General features: G+C 42.7%; 1 protein-coding gene across 2 annotated transcripts; it reads left to right on the forward strand.

The window, feature by feature from the left end:
- Positions 1 to 1,362: 1,362 nt before the first annotated feature.
- LOC112254570 (striatin-interacting protein 1 homolog) lies at positions 1,363 to 12,151 on the forward strand. 2 transcript variants are annotated; one of them, XM_024427271.2, is made up of 21 exons: positions 1,363 to 1,619; positions 2,306 to 2,375; positions 2,484 to 2,558; positions 2,652 to 2,786; positions 2,935 to 3,055; positions 3,198 to 3,266; positions 3,345 to 3,451; positions 3,545 to 3,672; positions 3,784 to 3,966; positions 4,094 to 4,314; positions 4,463 to 4,528; positions 5,242 to 5,305; positions 8,525 to 8,596; positions 8,712 to 8,786; positions 8,893 to 8,990; positions 9,074 to 9,200; positions 9,373 to 9,473; positions 9,582 to 9,648; positions 9,842 to 9,946; positions 10,064 to 10,268; positions 10,472 to 12,151. In XM_024427271.2, exons 1-21 carry the CDS (start codon positions 1,509 to 1,511, stop codon positions 10,720 to 10,722), a joined length of 2,451 nt encoding a protein of 816 aa, XP_024283039.1. In that variant the 5' UTR covers positions 1,363 to 1,508; the 3' UTR covers positions 10,723 to 12,151. The 2 variants fall into 2 exon arrangements, with proteins under 2 accessions (XP_024283039.1, XP_024283040.1); XM_024427272.2 differs by having other exon boundaries at positions 1,370 to 1,619; positions 10,475 to 12,151.
- Positions 12,152 to 16,567: the final 4,416 nt, after the last annotated feature.

The following is a 16,567-nucleotide window of genomic DNA, read 5'->3' on the forward strand; positions in this document are numbered from 1 at the left end:
ATACATTGTTTCAAACTGGGTAAAGGACAAACTGGGAACGGTTACATCTGTGAAAGTTTTTGTATAAATGTTTTTTGCATCCTCCGCCCAGAGGCAGCAGGTGTTCCGCGTCATGCATCTCAGGGCTCAACCTGTGTCGTTCTTTGTTTTCCGGAGCAGGGCACCGCTCAATGCCACCCCACTGATCACTCCTTTGAGTGTAAAGGTGGTTAAGATGAGAAATAATATTCCTGGTGTTTGTGATGCTTGCTGTTTGGTGAGACACAGACCCGGTGGAAATAGTGAGACAGAGAATACGCTGTCTGTCTTTTTAAGCTTTGCTATGGACTTTCTACCTGATAAGGTCTGGCTAGGGTATATTATCTATTCGGTGATGGTGTTTGTTCCGAACCCACTACGATGCTCTAAGTGCCAAGGATTTGGACATGTGGCAGCAGTATGTAGAAGGGAGATTCCACAATGTGAAAAGTGTGCAGGAGGGCATAGTCAGAGGGAGTGTGAAGTATAGGTCTTCTCGGGTCAAAACAATTGGACCCGGACCCGAGGACAATCAGACCAGAACTCAATCTTTTTTTTAAAAGGGGGACCCAGACTCGAACGGACCAGAGAACATTCAGACCCAAACCCTAATGGACCCGACGACAACCAGACCTAGGCCAAAACCGTACCCTAAGGGGTCTAGACAAGAACCGAGTGACAAAAAAACTATGTCTATCATCCTAGTTGCTCTTCTGGTTAACGAATGTCTTTATTTGTTGGTTAGGTCTTCTATAAGTCAATAAATTCACCTTATTCACATAAAATAAATATGCTATAGACTTTGCAGAGCTGTGGTCAGGTCCATTTGTGTCCACTCAGGACTATCAGCTAGTTTACATAGACCCGAGACCTGATGACAATCAGACAGGACCCGACCCGGACCCAAGGAAAAGGTTAGAGTTTTCGGGTCTTGGCATTCGGGTTTGGTTTGACCTTTAGTGTGAAGTTGGGGTTGAGAAATCACTGTGTGTAAACTGTGGGGGTGCCCATACAACTGAGGATCCGAAGTGCCCTGTATGAGAGAGACACATTGAGATTTTGAGATCAGAGTTTGAGTGGGGAAGAATATTTCATATGCTGAGGCAGTAAGGAGAGTAGAGGATAGCCCAAGGATGAGGGATTCGACTAGGACCCCCCCAGTGAGTAGGCCTGAAGAGAAAGATCCAAAGAAGATGGGGTTTTATTAAGGTTGGATTTCTTGTGTTTATAGCCATGGTGATCAACTGCACTGCACTCATGGAGCGGAAATTGATGTGGTAGTTGCAGCAGCATAAAAATATTGGTGTGTGAGAGATTTTAGTGCACAAGATCTACGTGGAGTTTTGAAAGAAGGGGTTCCAACCTGCAAAAGGCAGCAGTACTCAACACAGTTACTAGTCGGCCTGAAATTCACACGAAGAAGAAGAAAGTATGCGTCTCGTCATCCGGAAAGCCACACAAAAAAGGAAAACTTTGTTGGTCAATCAAACATGGACGTTGGTGGTAATGGTGGTGGATTGATTGTTAACAATAAACAGAGGGCTATGTTACCCAACAAAAGTAGGGGTGAATTTGTCCGTAATCAAAGAAAAGACTCGGAGGTAAGGACAAAAAAAAATACTGGTTTACTGTATTACGTTCTGCATCATAAATGCATGTTTTGTGCTAGCAACAAGCCGAACGGTAGCTAGCAACTAGCGCGTTAGCCGATACATGCTAACTAGATATTTATTTATCCCGTGGTCCGTTTTCACCCATTACAACTGTTCTGATGACCAACAGTAAGCTAGTCAAGAATTGTGGCTCGCTTTCAGAATTGTTAACCCTGAACACGGAACTGCCACTTGTCCAACGCTACCTGTTAGCTAGCTAGGTAACGTTTGCTACAGTAGTTTGCTACTTGCTATAGCTATCCAGCTTCTGTTTAAATATAGCTCAAGCCTTCTGCTATTCAGAACTCGTTACTATAGTAGATATATTACACTATTATATATTACACTATTAGGGCACTTCGGATCCCTAATACCCCCCCCCCAGGGGGTGTCTAAAGCGTACAACAGGGATACTTGACATTTCAAACATCCTTGATCCTACAGCCTACTATGAGTTCACTGTATTGAATACTGTCAAATCCAAATGCAATGGACTTGCTCCATCTGGCTGCAAACTTAAAACAATATTTCCCTAAATAAAAAGACTACAGACATTGGAATGTGCCCACATTTTCGTCTCTTTGTGGTCTGAAATAGCAATACAGTAGTGTATTTTTGTCTGTGTTCCGACATAGGGCTTCTCTGAGTCTCCAGACCTCGAGTTTGAGTATGCAGATACAGACAAGTGGTCTGCTGAACTGTCAGGTGAGGTACTTCTGGACAACCTCCTTTATTATTTTTTTAAATAGGGACCTCTATGACATATTCTCTTGTGAATTTGGTACCAACTTTGCCTACTTATATCTTCTCCAGAGCTATACAGTTACACTGAAGGACCAGAATTTCTTCTCAACAGAAAATGCTTTGAGGAGGAATTCCGAATTCATGGTACATGCCTTATCGACTTGAATGCGTTGTCTTCCTCCAGTGTGCTTATATAGTACCTCTGACTGAGTGTGTTTTGTTCCTGCCCTGTCTCAGTGTCTGATGATAAATGGACTGAGCTGGACGTGTCTCAACACAGAGCTCACGCCATGCGTCTACTGGATGGCCTGGAGGTGATCACCAGGGAGAAGAGGCTGAAGGTGGCCAGGGCCATCCTTTATATGGCTCAGGGTAGGTCATCAGCTCTCAAGGCTTTAGCAGCATAAGTTGACTAAAGAAGCCTGTGAAGAGGTAGCTGTTGCCATATGTTTTTATAGTGAGGCAGCCAGCAAACAATGTTTCAGCACTTAAGTCATGTTTCCTATCTGTGGCTCTACAGGGACATTTGCAGAGTGCAGCTCTGAGGCAGAAGTGCAGCACTGGATGAGGTACAACATCTTCCTGCTGCTGGATGTTGGCACCTTCACTGCTCTGGTGGAGCTGCTCAACATGGAGGTTGAGTAAGTTGGAACTACAAATCAGTGAGATGTCATTGTTTTTGGGATGAAATTATTTGCTATACAAAATGTTGTCAAAATCAGGTAGCTGATTCTTCTTTCTCTCCTCTTCTCCCCTCTCTCTCCTCTGCTTCTTCTCTCTCAGTAACAGTGCTGCCTGTAGCAGTGCAGTCAGAAAGCCAGCAATCTCCTTGGCTGACAGCACAGACCTCAGGTAAGATTACACACAGACTTTCCTGCAGCTCTATATAGTTATACACAAGTGGAGTCCTCTGATGCTAGTGTTCCTCAGGGTGCTGCTCAACATCATGTATCTGATGGTGGAGACCATCCAGCAGGAGGACCCAGCTGACTCACCTGAGTGGAGGGCCACCAGGGAGACCTTTAAAACAGAGCTGGGTAAGAGTGTGTGTGTTTTTATTAGATAGAAGGGTTTTGTAGAGGAGTAATTTTGGACTATAGTCTTTGCTCTTTCCCCCCTCTCTCTCCCAGGCTCTCCTCTGTACAATAACGAGCCCATCTCTGTCATGCTTTTTGGCATGGTGACCAAGTTCTGCAGTGGCCACGCACCCCACTTTCCCATGAAGAAGGTTCTTCTGCTGCTGTGGAAGAGCATACTGGTGAGAGACGGATTTTATCTTATTTAGCTGATTTTGGCTATTGTGTTAGCCAGGTACTTTTGGCTGGCATATATATTAGTCTCTTACAACATGTCTTCTCATCTTCTCCAGTTCACCCTCGGGGGGTTTGAACAGCTCCAGAACATTAAGGTGCGTAAGCGAGAGCAGCTGCGCTTGCCCCCCCTCCCAGAGGACAGCATCCGGGTCATCAGGAGCATGAGGGCAGCATCGCCTCCAGCTTCTGCCTCTGACCTCATCGAACAGCAGCAGAAACGGGCACGTCGTGAACACAAGGTAACCTCTACCGTGCCTGAATTAAATCTCAATGCAAGGCAACAAAGTGAAGGCAGCCCCCTGTTTGACACCTGCTCAATGTAACATTGTCAGGCTCATATGAAAAGTACCCTTTCCTCTCCATTAGTCCCTGACAAAACAGGACAACCTGGATGCCTTCAATGAGAAGGACCCCTACAAGTCAGATGACCCTCGTGAAGATGAGGATGACAACGATGACAATGACAACTCCATGGAGGTGGAGCCTTTTCCCATGGAGCGGGATGAGGTCATGCCCCCGCCCATCCCACACCCCCCCTCAGAGAGGGTGAACTTCCCCAAGGGTCTGCCCTGGGCACCCAAAGTCAGGTACGGTGCGGGGTACTTCTGAGGGAGACCTCAAGAAGACCATTTGCTACAGATAATGCTGTGTCTTTAGATGTACTTTGTGGTTTTATGTGTCTTGTATAATGTGCCTAATAGTGTGACTATTTTTTTGTTTTGTTTGCTTTTACAGGGAAAAGGACATAGAACATTTCCTGGAATCAAGTAGAAGCAAATTTATTGGCTATACGCTTGGAAAGTAAGTTCAATTGGTGTTTTTTTTTTCTTAATTTAAAGATGCACTATGCAGAAATCGCTCTGCCATTTCCAGATTGCTAAAATTCTAATGGTTAACCTAATTTTGTTTGCGACAAAACAAGCAAGTACAGTAGAATATTATTGTTCCCTCTAAAGCGCTGTGAAATATATTTTCCATAACCAAAAATATATTATTTTCAGCTGTTTGAAGCTGGTGTACAAAACCGAAAGTAAAAGATGCAAAACAAAACTTGAGAACGGGAAGTATAGAAATAGCTCACATAGAACAGATCTACCGCTTCTTAGACTTGCTTTCAATGCGAATAACAGATCTATAACACACTTTTCTATGTGAATTTGGTTGGGTCGCCCAAGAGGATACTACAGGATTTTGGCAACGAGGCCCTTTATCTACTTACCCACGGTCAGATGAACTTGTGCATATCAATTTTATGTTTCTGTGTTTGAAGGAAGTTGCTAACTGGCGCTAGTGCAAACCATAGTCTTCCAGTCATTGCACTAATGCTAGTTAGCATTGGCTCGTGAAACTACCTCTTAACTTCCTACATACTGGACGCAGATAAATAAAAATTATATGCACAAGCATTGCCCAAATCTTGAAGTATCCCTTTAACAGAGATTTACTATTCGTCTTGAAAAGTAGTTTCCTGTCGAGGATCCTTGACCTAGATTTCGTGGTTATTTGTATTGCAGTGACACAGATACAGTTGTCGGCCTACCCAGACCCATCCATGAAAGCATCAGAACATTGAAGCAGGTATTATGCAGTTCTCAACATGTCTCAAGCATTGTTAAACATGGATAGATGTTCTAGTTCTTGCTTAATAATCCTGCATTGTGCCTGAAAGAGAGCGGCTCAAGTTGGGCTGGTCTGTGACTCACTGACACGTTATTATTCAGAAGAATAGGGCAACCTCAGTGTCACACAATTGAGAACTTCATTTCCAGAGGATATGAGTTGGATGTGGTTCTGTACAAAGAGATGATATGAATGAATATATACAGATAGCAATACAATGAATGGGTAATTGGATACAGTAGCACAAGCAATATTATTGTTATCCCGCTAAAGTCTATGCATTTGGTTGGGGGGGGGGGTTCTACTAAGCTAATGTGAAATTGTTTTAATATGTCATACCAAGGATCATTTTGCTATTTGATTTAATATAACGTTGAGTTTTGCCTTACTGCGTTTAGCTCATAGAAACACGTTGAATAACATTCATACATGGAAAAACAGTCAAAAAAGGAAGTATATTGTAAAGTGGGACCCATATTTAACCCCTTTTTCTTGCTCAACACTACTTCCATTCATTTAAAAATACTACTAATAATAACAGTTCCGGGTTACGTTTTGATGAGTCTTGTGAAGCTTTTGGGCGTCGTAGAACAAATCAACATGTTGGTGAGAATCTAGGCTTGAGATAATGGCGTCATTAGTTTGTAGCTCAAAACGTTTGAATTCTACAGATAGAAGTTGGCACATTGGCGGAACCAACTTCAGATGAGTCCCGTGACACTTGTGGGAAGCTGAGAGAATCATCTATTTTGGGAGAGTCTCAGCTTTCTATAGTGGGGTCATGTAGTGCCTCCAGAAGGTATTCACACAATGCATATTTTGTTACAACCTTGATTTAAAATATATTAAATAGATTTTTTTCACTGGCCTACACACAATACACTATCATTTCAAAGTGGCATTGTGTTTTTTCTAAATTGTCTTGGGGGGAAAAATCTCTTGAATCAATAAGTATTCAACCTCTGTTGGCAAGCCTAAATAACTTCAGGAGTAAATATTTGCTTAACTCACAAGTTGCATAAACTCAATCTGTGTACAATAATGGTATTTAACATGATTATTGATTGACTACCTCCTCTGTACCCCACACACAATTCTGTAAGGTCCCTTAGTCGAGCAATGAATTTCAAACACAGGTTCAACCACAAAGATCAGGGAGGTTTTCCAGTGCCTAGCAAAGAAGGGTACCTATTGGTAGATGGGTAAAAAAGCAGACATTGAATATCCCTTTGAGCATGGTGAAGTTATTAGTTACACTTTGTATGGTGTATCAAAAGACCCAGTCACTGGGTGTATTGATACAGGTGTCTTTCCTAACTCAGTTACCGGAGGAAGGAAACTGCTCTGGGATTTCACCATGAGGCCAATAGTAACTTTAAAACAGAGTTTAATGGCTGTGAAAGGAGAACCGTGGCTGGATCAACAACATTTGAGTTACTCCACAATACTAACCTAAATGACAGAGTGAAAAGGAAGCCTGTAGAGAATACACATATTCCAAAACATGCATCCTATTTGCAATAAGGCACTAAAGTAATACTGCAAAAATGTGGCAAAGCAATTCACTTTTGGTCCTGAATACAAAGTGTTATGTTTGGGGCAGATCCAATACAACACACTACTGAGTCCCACTCTCCATATTTTCAGGCATAGAAGTGGCTGCATCATGTAATGGGTATGCTTGTAATCGTTAAGGACAGGGGAGTTTTTCAGATAAAAAAAAATAAATGGAGCTAAGCACAGGCAAAATCCTTGAGGAAAACCTGGTTGTCTGCTTTCCACCAGACACTGGGAGATGAATTCACCTTTCAGCAGGACAGTAACCTTAAACACAAGGCCGAGTCTTCACTGGAATTGCTTGCTATGAAGATGGTGAATGTTCATGAGTGGCAGAGTTACAGTTTTGACCTAAATCTACTTTTAAAATCTATGGCAAGACCTGATAAATGTTTTTCTAGCAATGGTCAACAACAATTTGACAGAGCTTGGAGAATTTAGAAAATAATTATGGGCAAATGTTGCACAATCCAGGTGTGGATAGCTCTTAGAGACTTACCTAGGAAGACTCACAGCTGTAATCGCTGCCAAAGGTGATTCTAACATATTGACTCAGGTGTGAATACCAATGGCTGTGCACCTGCCCAGCCATGTGAAATGGAAATAAGATGCTTCTATATTTCATTTTCAATAAATTTGCAAGAATGTCTAAACATTTTTTCACATTGTCATTATCGGGTATAGATTGGTGAGAGATAAATATATATTTAACCCATTTTGAATTCAGGTTGTAATGCAACAAAATGTGGTAAAGTCTACACTTGTTGTATTCGGCACATGTGGCAAATAAAGTTTGAGGGGCATAAATAATTTCTGAAGGCACTGTCTTACACTGAACAAAAATATAAATGCAACATGCAACAATTTCAAAGATTTGACTGAGTTACAGTTCATATAAGGAAATCAGTCAATTGAAATAAATTCATTAGGCCCTAATCTATGAATTTCAGTTAACTGGGCAGGTGAGCAGCCATTGATGGGACTGGGGGGGGCATAGGTCCACCCACTTGGGAGCCAGGCCCACCCACTGGAGAGCCTGGCCCAGCCAAACAAAATATGTTTTTCCCCACAAAAGGGCTTTATAAAATACTCCTCAGTATAATCAGCTGTCTGGATGGTTGGTCTCAGATGATCGCGCAGGTGAAGAAGACATCTGAAGGTCCTGGGCTGGCGAGGTTACACGTGGTTTGAGGAGGCTCATGGTACAGAATTAAACATTAAATTCTCTGGCAACATCTCTGGTGGACATTGCTGCAGCCAGCAGGGATGTACAAAAAGGACTGTATAACACCTAGCACAACTACTATGAACAACTAACAATACAGATTGGAACTGTAAACAGCAAACCAACTCAACTTTGTCCACTCACTCCATTACACATGTCCATTTGGAGAGAAACTGAGGAGTCTCTGACCTTTGAAGGGCTGTCAGGTGTCTGGCCCTCTAGCAACCTGACCCTAGCACCCTATCAATGGCCTGGTCACTGGGATTTTGAGGGGCATGTTTATCATCCCCCAGTCTCTCTGGTACTGTTGCGGGATGGGTGGCATGAGGTGATGAGAGAGGGACCTCACCACTGGTAGTGGGAAGACCGTGACAGTGTTCTCCATTTCCTTGCAGCATAAGTACATCTCTATAGCTGAGATTCAGATTGCCAAGGAGGATGAGTTTCAGAAAACTCCATTGTCAGGGGTGAGTGCCAATGCATATCACTGACCTATCACTGGGATATATGCAGGAATATTACTGTCCAAGAGAAAGGGCAACAAGTGTTTATTTATTTTTAAAGTATTGTGTTTGTTTATAGGGGGAAGAGGATGTGGAGTTGTGCTCCACTGAGCTGCTATACCAGGGCATTCTTCCCAGCTTGCCTCAGTACATGGTGAGTGTTCTGCTCCCCTTGTATGCTGATGAACATAGATCTCCAGTCGATTTCTATGACCTCTAAACCCTTGGTAAAATTGACCTGTGACTCTTCTCCCTATCAGATTGCCCTGCTGAAGATCCTGCTGGCTGCAGCCCCCACCTCCAAGGCCAAGACAGACTCCATCAACATCCTGGCAGATGTGCTGCCTGAGGAGATGCCGTGAGTCAACTGTTCGTTTTGAAAGGAAGCTGTATTCAGTTGAGCTCCAATTGAAAGGGTTTGATTTGATACTGTATCTGCAGGACCACGGTGCTCCAGAGCATGAAGCTCGGTGTAGATGTTAACCGCCACAAGGAGATCATTGTTAAGGCCATCTCTGCCATCCTGCTGCTGCTTCTCAAACACTTCAAACTCAATCACATCTACCAGGTACTGGCAACCCACACTCAACCACTGCCACCAAATACAGTCAAACTCTGACTCATCTACCAAGTATTGACAACCACTTAATAGGAGTGGTCATTTCTCACAAGCACCTCAAACTTGTGAATGGTCTTACCTTGCCTTACCCTTCAGTTTCTTGTGGGATTTTTTTCAACAGTTTGAGTACATGGCTCAGCACCTGGTGTTTGCCAACTGTATTCCTCTCATTCTCAAGTTCTTCAACCAGAACATCATGTCTTACATCACAGCCAAGAACAGGTACATTGGTGGATTTGAGCCATTTCAAGACTCCGATGATCAAGAAGTTCTGTGACCTTTTTTTAGTAATCATCTCGCTCACCACCTTTCTCATTTTATCTCCTGCAGTATTTCTGTGCTGGACTTCCCTTACTGTGTGGTGCATGACCTTCCGGAACTTACTGCAGAGAGTTTGGTAAGTTGCACACTCCATCCCTCACATAATTGAAATATTGTAATATGAGCTGCTGAACTTAAACAAACACCTAGGAAATGTTGTTGTAGAAGAGGTGAGGAAAACACCAGGGTACCTAATGGAAGTGTTACAGTAGTCAAACATTGGAGGTGAGGTGTTGGTACCAATTGGTTGGTTTGTCTGTGTTCTTCAGGAGGCTGGAGACATTAACCAGTTCTGCTGGAGGAACCTGTTCTCCTGTATCAACCTGTTGAGGATTCTGAACAAGCTGACCAAGTGGAAGCACTCCAGAACCATGGTGAGGGAGAGACCCACCCACCCAAAACAATGCAGAGTTATTCTTATTCACTAGGAGAGACATCAGTCTGCGATTCTTTTAGATCATCATTTCATACCTTGCACTTCTCTCTGTCAGATGCTGGTGGTGTTCAAGTCTGCACCTATCCTGAAGAGGGCGCTGAAGGTCAAACAAGCCATGATGCAGCTGTATGTCCTCAAGCTGCTCAAAGTGCAAACCAAGTACTTGGGCCGCCAGTGGAGGAAGAGCAACATGAAGACCATGTCTGCCATCTACCAGAAGGTCCGCCATCGCCTCAATGACGATTGGGCCTACGGTAACGGTGAGTCGCTGTCAACACAAATCGACCCAGAAAAAGCCCATTGAGTTTTTCAGTCAGTGATTGATATGATTGGGAGCCTCATAGCTGCTATCATAGACGTAACCGTGAAACATTTCCCCACAATGACTGTGAACTGCTAAATGTAAGCACCCCTACGTTTGTCAAGTTACCCCAAGTAATGAGCTTCCATGTTTCTTTGACAGCAGACCTGGATGCGCGGCCCTGGGACTTCCAGGCAGAGGAGTGTGCTCTGCGTGCCAACATTGAGCGCTTCAACAGCCGCCGCTACGACAACAACCAGAGCAACCCTGACTTCCTGCCCGTGGACAACTGCCTGCAGAGCGTTCTGGGACAGCGTGTCGACCTGCCGGAGGACTTCCAGATGAACTATGACCTCTGGCTGGAGCGAGAGGTCTTCTCCAAGCCAATATCCTGGGAAGAGCTACTGCAATGAGAACAGGGCTGGGGTTGGGTGGTGGTGCTATAAGGAGGTTTTCATTACACCTCCCCAAGGTGGTAACAATGGTCTATATCCCCACCTCTTTAAGTGTACCCCCTATAAGTGCAAATGTTGCTGAACAAGCATATCTGTTGCTTAAAGACAGCATTCATAGAGCACTGCATTTGTTTGTGAAAACGATGCAGACATGAGTCCCAATAACAAACCTTATCCTTGCATTGTTGTCACCTCATGCAGAGAGGAGTAACAAGTCAGTAAGTTATATTTATGAGGTAAAGGGTCAACAGCAAAGCCACCTAAATGTGGACCTTCTGCATTTCCCCTACACAGTTGGACCAATCATTTATAATCCCTGAATCCAGGCACTAGACCAGGGTTTCCCAAACTTGGTCCTGGGGCCCCCCCTGTGTACATGTTTTTGCCCTAGCACTACACAGCTGATTCAAATAATCAAAGCTTGATGATGAGTTGGTTAGTTTAATCAGCTGTGTAGTAATAGGGCAATAACCAAAACGTCCAGGATCAAGTTTGGGGAAACCTTGGGGTAGATTTATCCCATGTAGAACCCTTTTTTGTTTTGAACTGGACCTTTTTACAGAGTGCTATAGGTCTTATCAGCCTTGTCAAACCTCCCAGGCTGGGGACGTTAACCCTTTGTATTCCGGACTTCTTACACACTTAACCCCACTTCTGGGTGGCGGCCCAGTACTTTGCCCTTCAAGCACTACAGTATAGTATGATAACCCTTAGGAACAAGTGCAAAATAAAAAGTGTTCTGTTTGTAAGGGATGAGTTGCTTGAGTGTGTACAGTATGTGTCTGACTTATGGTTACTGCTTTAACCTCCTGTTGATCAGGCTTTTGAGTCCTTTTTGATGTTCCACTGTTACTCTACGCACTGAGTGTCCATTGGCTTGTATGAATCACACACCTGTATGCAACCCAGGCGGACACCGTTTGGTATTAAGACATTTTAATTAAATTTACAGACTAACGTTTTAACCTAAAGCAACAGGAAAACGTGCTGGCGCACTCCACAACCTGGTTGAATAAGAACTTGGAAAATGTACTTTATTGTGTGTATACAGTATTTTTGAGAGAGTGAGGAAAGAAACTAAATGAGCCCTATGTTATTATTTGTGATTCTCACTTAACAAGCTAACAGGTGGGTTTTTTTTTTTTTTACTCAAGGGAACAATTTTGCCCACCTGAACTCAGATTTAAGAATTTTATAGTTGCATTGTGCTTATACTTATTTACTGCTTCTATTGTTTTTTTTGTTCTTATAATGGTTATTAAATCTAAGATGGAGAAATGAAAACAGATGTTGGGAAAACCCTTATTTATCATTGCTTTTGTCAATCTGTTTTACATTGTATGACACAAAATACTGGATAAAAAGAATGCTCCCTCTTGCTCTGTCATTCTTGTTTTTGCTTTATTTATATAATGGAATAAGACAGATTTCTGTCAAACATCTTGAGTTTTTTCCCCTTAAACTCAGCAAACAAAGAAATATCCCTTTTCCAGGATCCTGTCTTTGAAAGGTAATTTGTAAAAATCCAAATAACTTCACAGATCTTCTTTGTAAATGGTTTAAACTGTTTCCCATGCTTGTTCAATGAACCATAAATAATTAATGAACGTGAACCTGTGGAACGGTCGTTAAGACACTAACAGCTTACTGACGGGAGGCAATAAGGTCACAGTTATGAAAACTTAGGACACTAAAGAGGACTTTCTATTGACTGAAAAACACCAAAAGAAAGATGCCCAGGGTCCCTGCTCATCGGTGTGAACGAGCCTTAGGCATGCTGCAAGGAGGCATGAGGACTGCAGATGTGGCCATGGGAATAAATTGCAATGTCTACTGTGAGACGCCTAAGACAGGGAGACAGGACAGACAGCTGATCGTCCTCGCAGAGGCAGACCATGTGTAACAACACCTGCACAGGATTGGTACATCCAAACATCACACCTGTGGGACAGGTACAGGATGGCAACAACTGCCCGAGTTACACCAGGAACGCACAATCCCTCATCAGTGCTCAGACTATTCGCAATAGGCTAAGAGAGGCTGGACTGAGGGCTTGTAGGCCTGTTGTAAGGCAGGTCCTCACCAGACATCACCGGCAACAACGTCACCTATGGGCACAAGCCCACCGTCGCTGGACCAGACAGGACTGGCAAAAAGTGCTCTTCACTGATGAGTCGCGGTTTTGTCTCACCAGAGGTGATGGTCGGATTTGCGCTTATCGTCGAAGGAATGAGCGTTACACCGAGGCCTGTACTCTGGAGCGGGATCGATTTGGAGGTGGAGGGTCCATCATCGTCTGGGGCGGTGTGTCACAGCATCATCGGACTGAGCTTGTTGTTATTGCAGGCAATCTCAACGCTGTGCGTTACAGGGAAGACATCCTCCTCCCTCATGTGGTACCCTTCCTGCAGGCTCATCCTGACATGACCTTCCAACATGACAATGCCACCAGCCATACTGCTCGTTCTGTGCGTGATTTCCTGCAAGACAGGAATGTCAGTGTTCTGCCATGGCCAGCGAAGAGCCCGGATCTCAATCCCATTGAGCATGTCTGGGAGCTGTTGGATCGGAGAGTGAGGGCTAGGGCCATTCCCCCCCAGAAATGTCCGGGAACTTGCAGGTGCCTTGGTGGAAGAGTGTGGTGACATCTCACAGCAAGAACTGGCAAATCTGGTGCTGTCCATGAGGAGGAAAATGAACTGCAGCACTTAATGCAGCTGGTGGCCACACCAGATACTGACTGTTACTTTGGATTTTGAACCCCCCCTTTGTTCAGGGACACATTATTCCATTTATTTTAGTCACATGTCTGTGGAACTTGTTCAGTTTATGTCTCAGTTGTTGAATCTTGTTATGTTCATACAAATATTTACACATGTAAAGTTTACTGGAAAATAAACGCAGTTGACAGTGAGAGGTCGTTTCTTTTTTTTTTACTGAGTTTCGTGATCTTTTGCTAACAACTACTGCTTTTGTAATGGATGTGAAATGGCTAGCTTAGTTAGTGTGGTGTGCGCTAAATAGCGTTTCAATCGGTGACGTCACTTGCTCTGAGACCTTGAAGTAGTAGTTCCCCTTGCTCTCCAAGGGCCGCGGCTTTTGTGGAGCGATGGGTAACGATGCTTTGTGGGTGACTGTTGTTGATGTGTGCAGAGGGTTCGCGCCCGGGTATGGGCGAGGGGACGGTCTAAAGTTACACTTTCACAGACTCAATGCTCATCCATAGGTCTCTAACCACTCAACCTATGCTGCTGCTAAAATTATTATTGATTTGATTTATTACTCCGTTATGCTGCTATCCATTGATTATTGATTGCCATTAGTATTTATCTACTTATCCTACTACTGGTCACTATTACTCCTGTTTACATGTATATATTACCATAAGTATCTATATATTCCTACTACCAGTCACTTTTCAGCTCTGTTTACATGTACAGTACCATTCAAAAGTTTGGACATACCTGCTCATTCCAGGGTTTTTTCTTTTTTTCACTATTTTCTACATTGTAGAATAATTGTGAAGACATCAAAACTATGAAGGAACAATCATGTAGTAACCAAAAAATGTTAAACAAATCTAAATATATTTTAAATTCTTTGAAGTAGCCAGCCTTTACCTTGATGACAGCTTTGCACACTCTTGGCATTCTCTCAACCAGCTTCATGAGGTAGTCACCTGGAATGCATTTCAATTAACAGGCGTGCCTTGTTAAAAGTACATTTGTGGAATGTGTTTGAGCCAATCACTTGTGTTGTGACAAGGTAGGGGTAGTATACAGAAGATAGCCCTATTTGGTAAAAGACCAAGTCCATATTATGGCAAGAACAGCTCAAATAAGCAAAGAGAAACGACAGTCCATCATTACTTGTAAGACATGAAGGTCAGTCAATCTGGAGAATTTCAAGAACTTTTAAGTTTCTTCAAGTGCAGTGGCAAAAACCATCAAGCGCTATGATGAAACTGGCTCTCATGAGGACCGCCACAGGAAAGGAAGACCCAGAGTTAACTCTGCTGCAGAGGATTAGTTCATTAGAGTTAACTGCACCTCAGATTGCAGCCCAAATATATGCTTCACAGAGTTCAAGTAACAGACACATCTCAACATCAAGTGTTCAGACGAGACTGTGTGAATCAGGCCTTTTTTAGTTTAACATCCCCACCTGCCCTGAATAATGGGTCGCCACTCGTGCACATGTAACCTATAGCCTGTTTTAGAGAAATGTAATCATTAAATATTGTAAGAGCTTTCATTGGCTGCTTATGCCCCCTTTATTTATCCTATGGTTCTGACTTGGTGTACAGGGAGAATACTGTAAGAACGGCCCATGTTCTGAATTCTGTCACTGTGCATTTCAAAAGTGCTGAACAAATAGTTATATTCACTACGTCCATCCTAGCTTGCTCATTAATGTCTTTATCGAAATTACAGATTGCCTCTTATCCGCTTGTCGTCCCGTTATGCCATAGTTTGTACATCTGAATTATCAGTAGAAACCACATTTGTTTAAGCAAGTCAGCCATATCAGATATGTATTTTTAAAAGGCAGTAAATTAGTCTGAATGAACTGTTTCGCTGCCAGACAAGGTTCCGCTGATTGCCAGATGTAGCAGTGGTAAGGATTCATGGTGCTGAAAAGAAAGCTCTGATGTTGGGACAGCTTTATGTAGGCCCCAGTGGTGTGAAGTACTTAAGTAAAATACTTTAAAGTACTACTCATGTAGTTTTGGGGGGGTATTTGTACATTACTTTACTATTTATATTTTTGACAAAACATTTTTTTTTACTTCTCTACATTCCTAAAGAAAATTATGCACTTTTTACTCCATACATTTTCCCTGACACGCAAAAGTACTTGTTATATTTTGAATACTTAGTAGGAGAGAAATTGTCTAATTCACCAATTATCAAGAGAACATCCCTTGTCATCTCTACTTCCTCTGATCTGGCAGACTCACTAAACACAAATGCTTTATTTCTGAATGATGTCTGAGTGTTGGTGTGCCCCTAGCTATCCGTAAATTAATGTTAAAAAACAGATTGTGCCATCTGGTTTGTTTAATATAAGGAATTTGAAATGATTTATACTTTTACTTTTGATACTTAAGTGCATTTTAACAATTACATTTACCAAATACTTTAAGATTTTTACTCAAGTAGTATTTTACTGGGTGACTTTCACTTTTACTGGAGTCATTTCCTTTTAAGATATCTTTACTTTCACTCAAGTATGACAGTTGGGTGCTTTTCCAACCAGGCCCTAACAGTTTGTGGACACCGTTTGTCACCGTTAAAGTGCAATTAATTCATTGTTAAGTGTTGTGTAGGGGCTTTGCTGGCATGCATATAACATTTTGGGGGGGAGTTTGCCCCACAAAGATTTACATGCTATAATCGCCACAACTGGAGAGACCTGAAAAGAACTGTGTAGCGATGCTCCCCATCCAACCTGACAGAGCTTGAGAGGATCTGCAGAGAAGAATGGGAGAAACTCCCCAAATACAGATGTGCCAAGCTTGTAGCATCATAACCAAGAAGACGTAAATATAATTCCAGTGGCCTATTTAAAAAACAACCTGTGTATCTCTAATAATTTGAGATCGGAACATGTAGTAGTTACATAATCTGATATATATGTACAAAATGACCAAGTAGGAGACCTGGAAGGCAAGACCATTAAAGTGACATTCATGTATGAAATGGTCTGATATCAAACTCCTGGATCAGAGCTTTTGGAGACATGGTGCACAAACGGTGAATCCAATACAATTATCTTCTCAGTAATAGATTTTCAGTATCTT

The sequence above is a fragment of the Oncorhynchus tshawytscha genome, linkage group LG07 (assembly GCF_018296145.1).
Source record: "Oncorhynchus tshawytscha isolate Ot180627B linkage group LG07, Otsh_v2.0, whole genome shotgun sequence".
NCBI classification, from domain to species: Eukaryota; Metazoa; Chordata; class Actinopteri; order Salmoniformes; family Salmonidae; genus Oncorhynchus; species Oncorhynchus tshawytscha.

Excerpts from the sequence above, each read along its gene's own strand:
- LOC112254570 (XM_024427271.2), top strand. The coding sequence starts at position 1,509 with ATGGACGTTGGTGGTAATGGTGGTGGATTGATTGTTAACAATAAACAG. Across the intron at positions 8,991-9,073 it reads GTGCTGCCTGAGGAGATGCC|GACCACGGTGCTCCAGAGCA; the intron begins GTGAGTCAACTG and ends CTGTATCTGCAG. Across the intron at positions 9,201-9,372 it reads AACTCAATCACATCTACCAG|TTTGAGTACATGGCTCAGCA; the intron begins GTACTGGCAACC and ends TTTTTTCAACAG.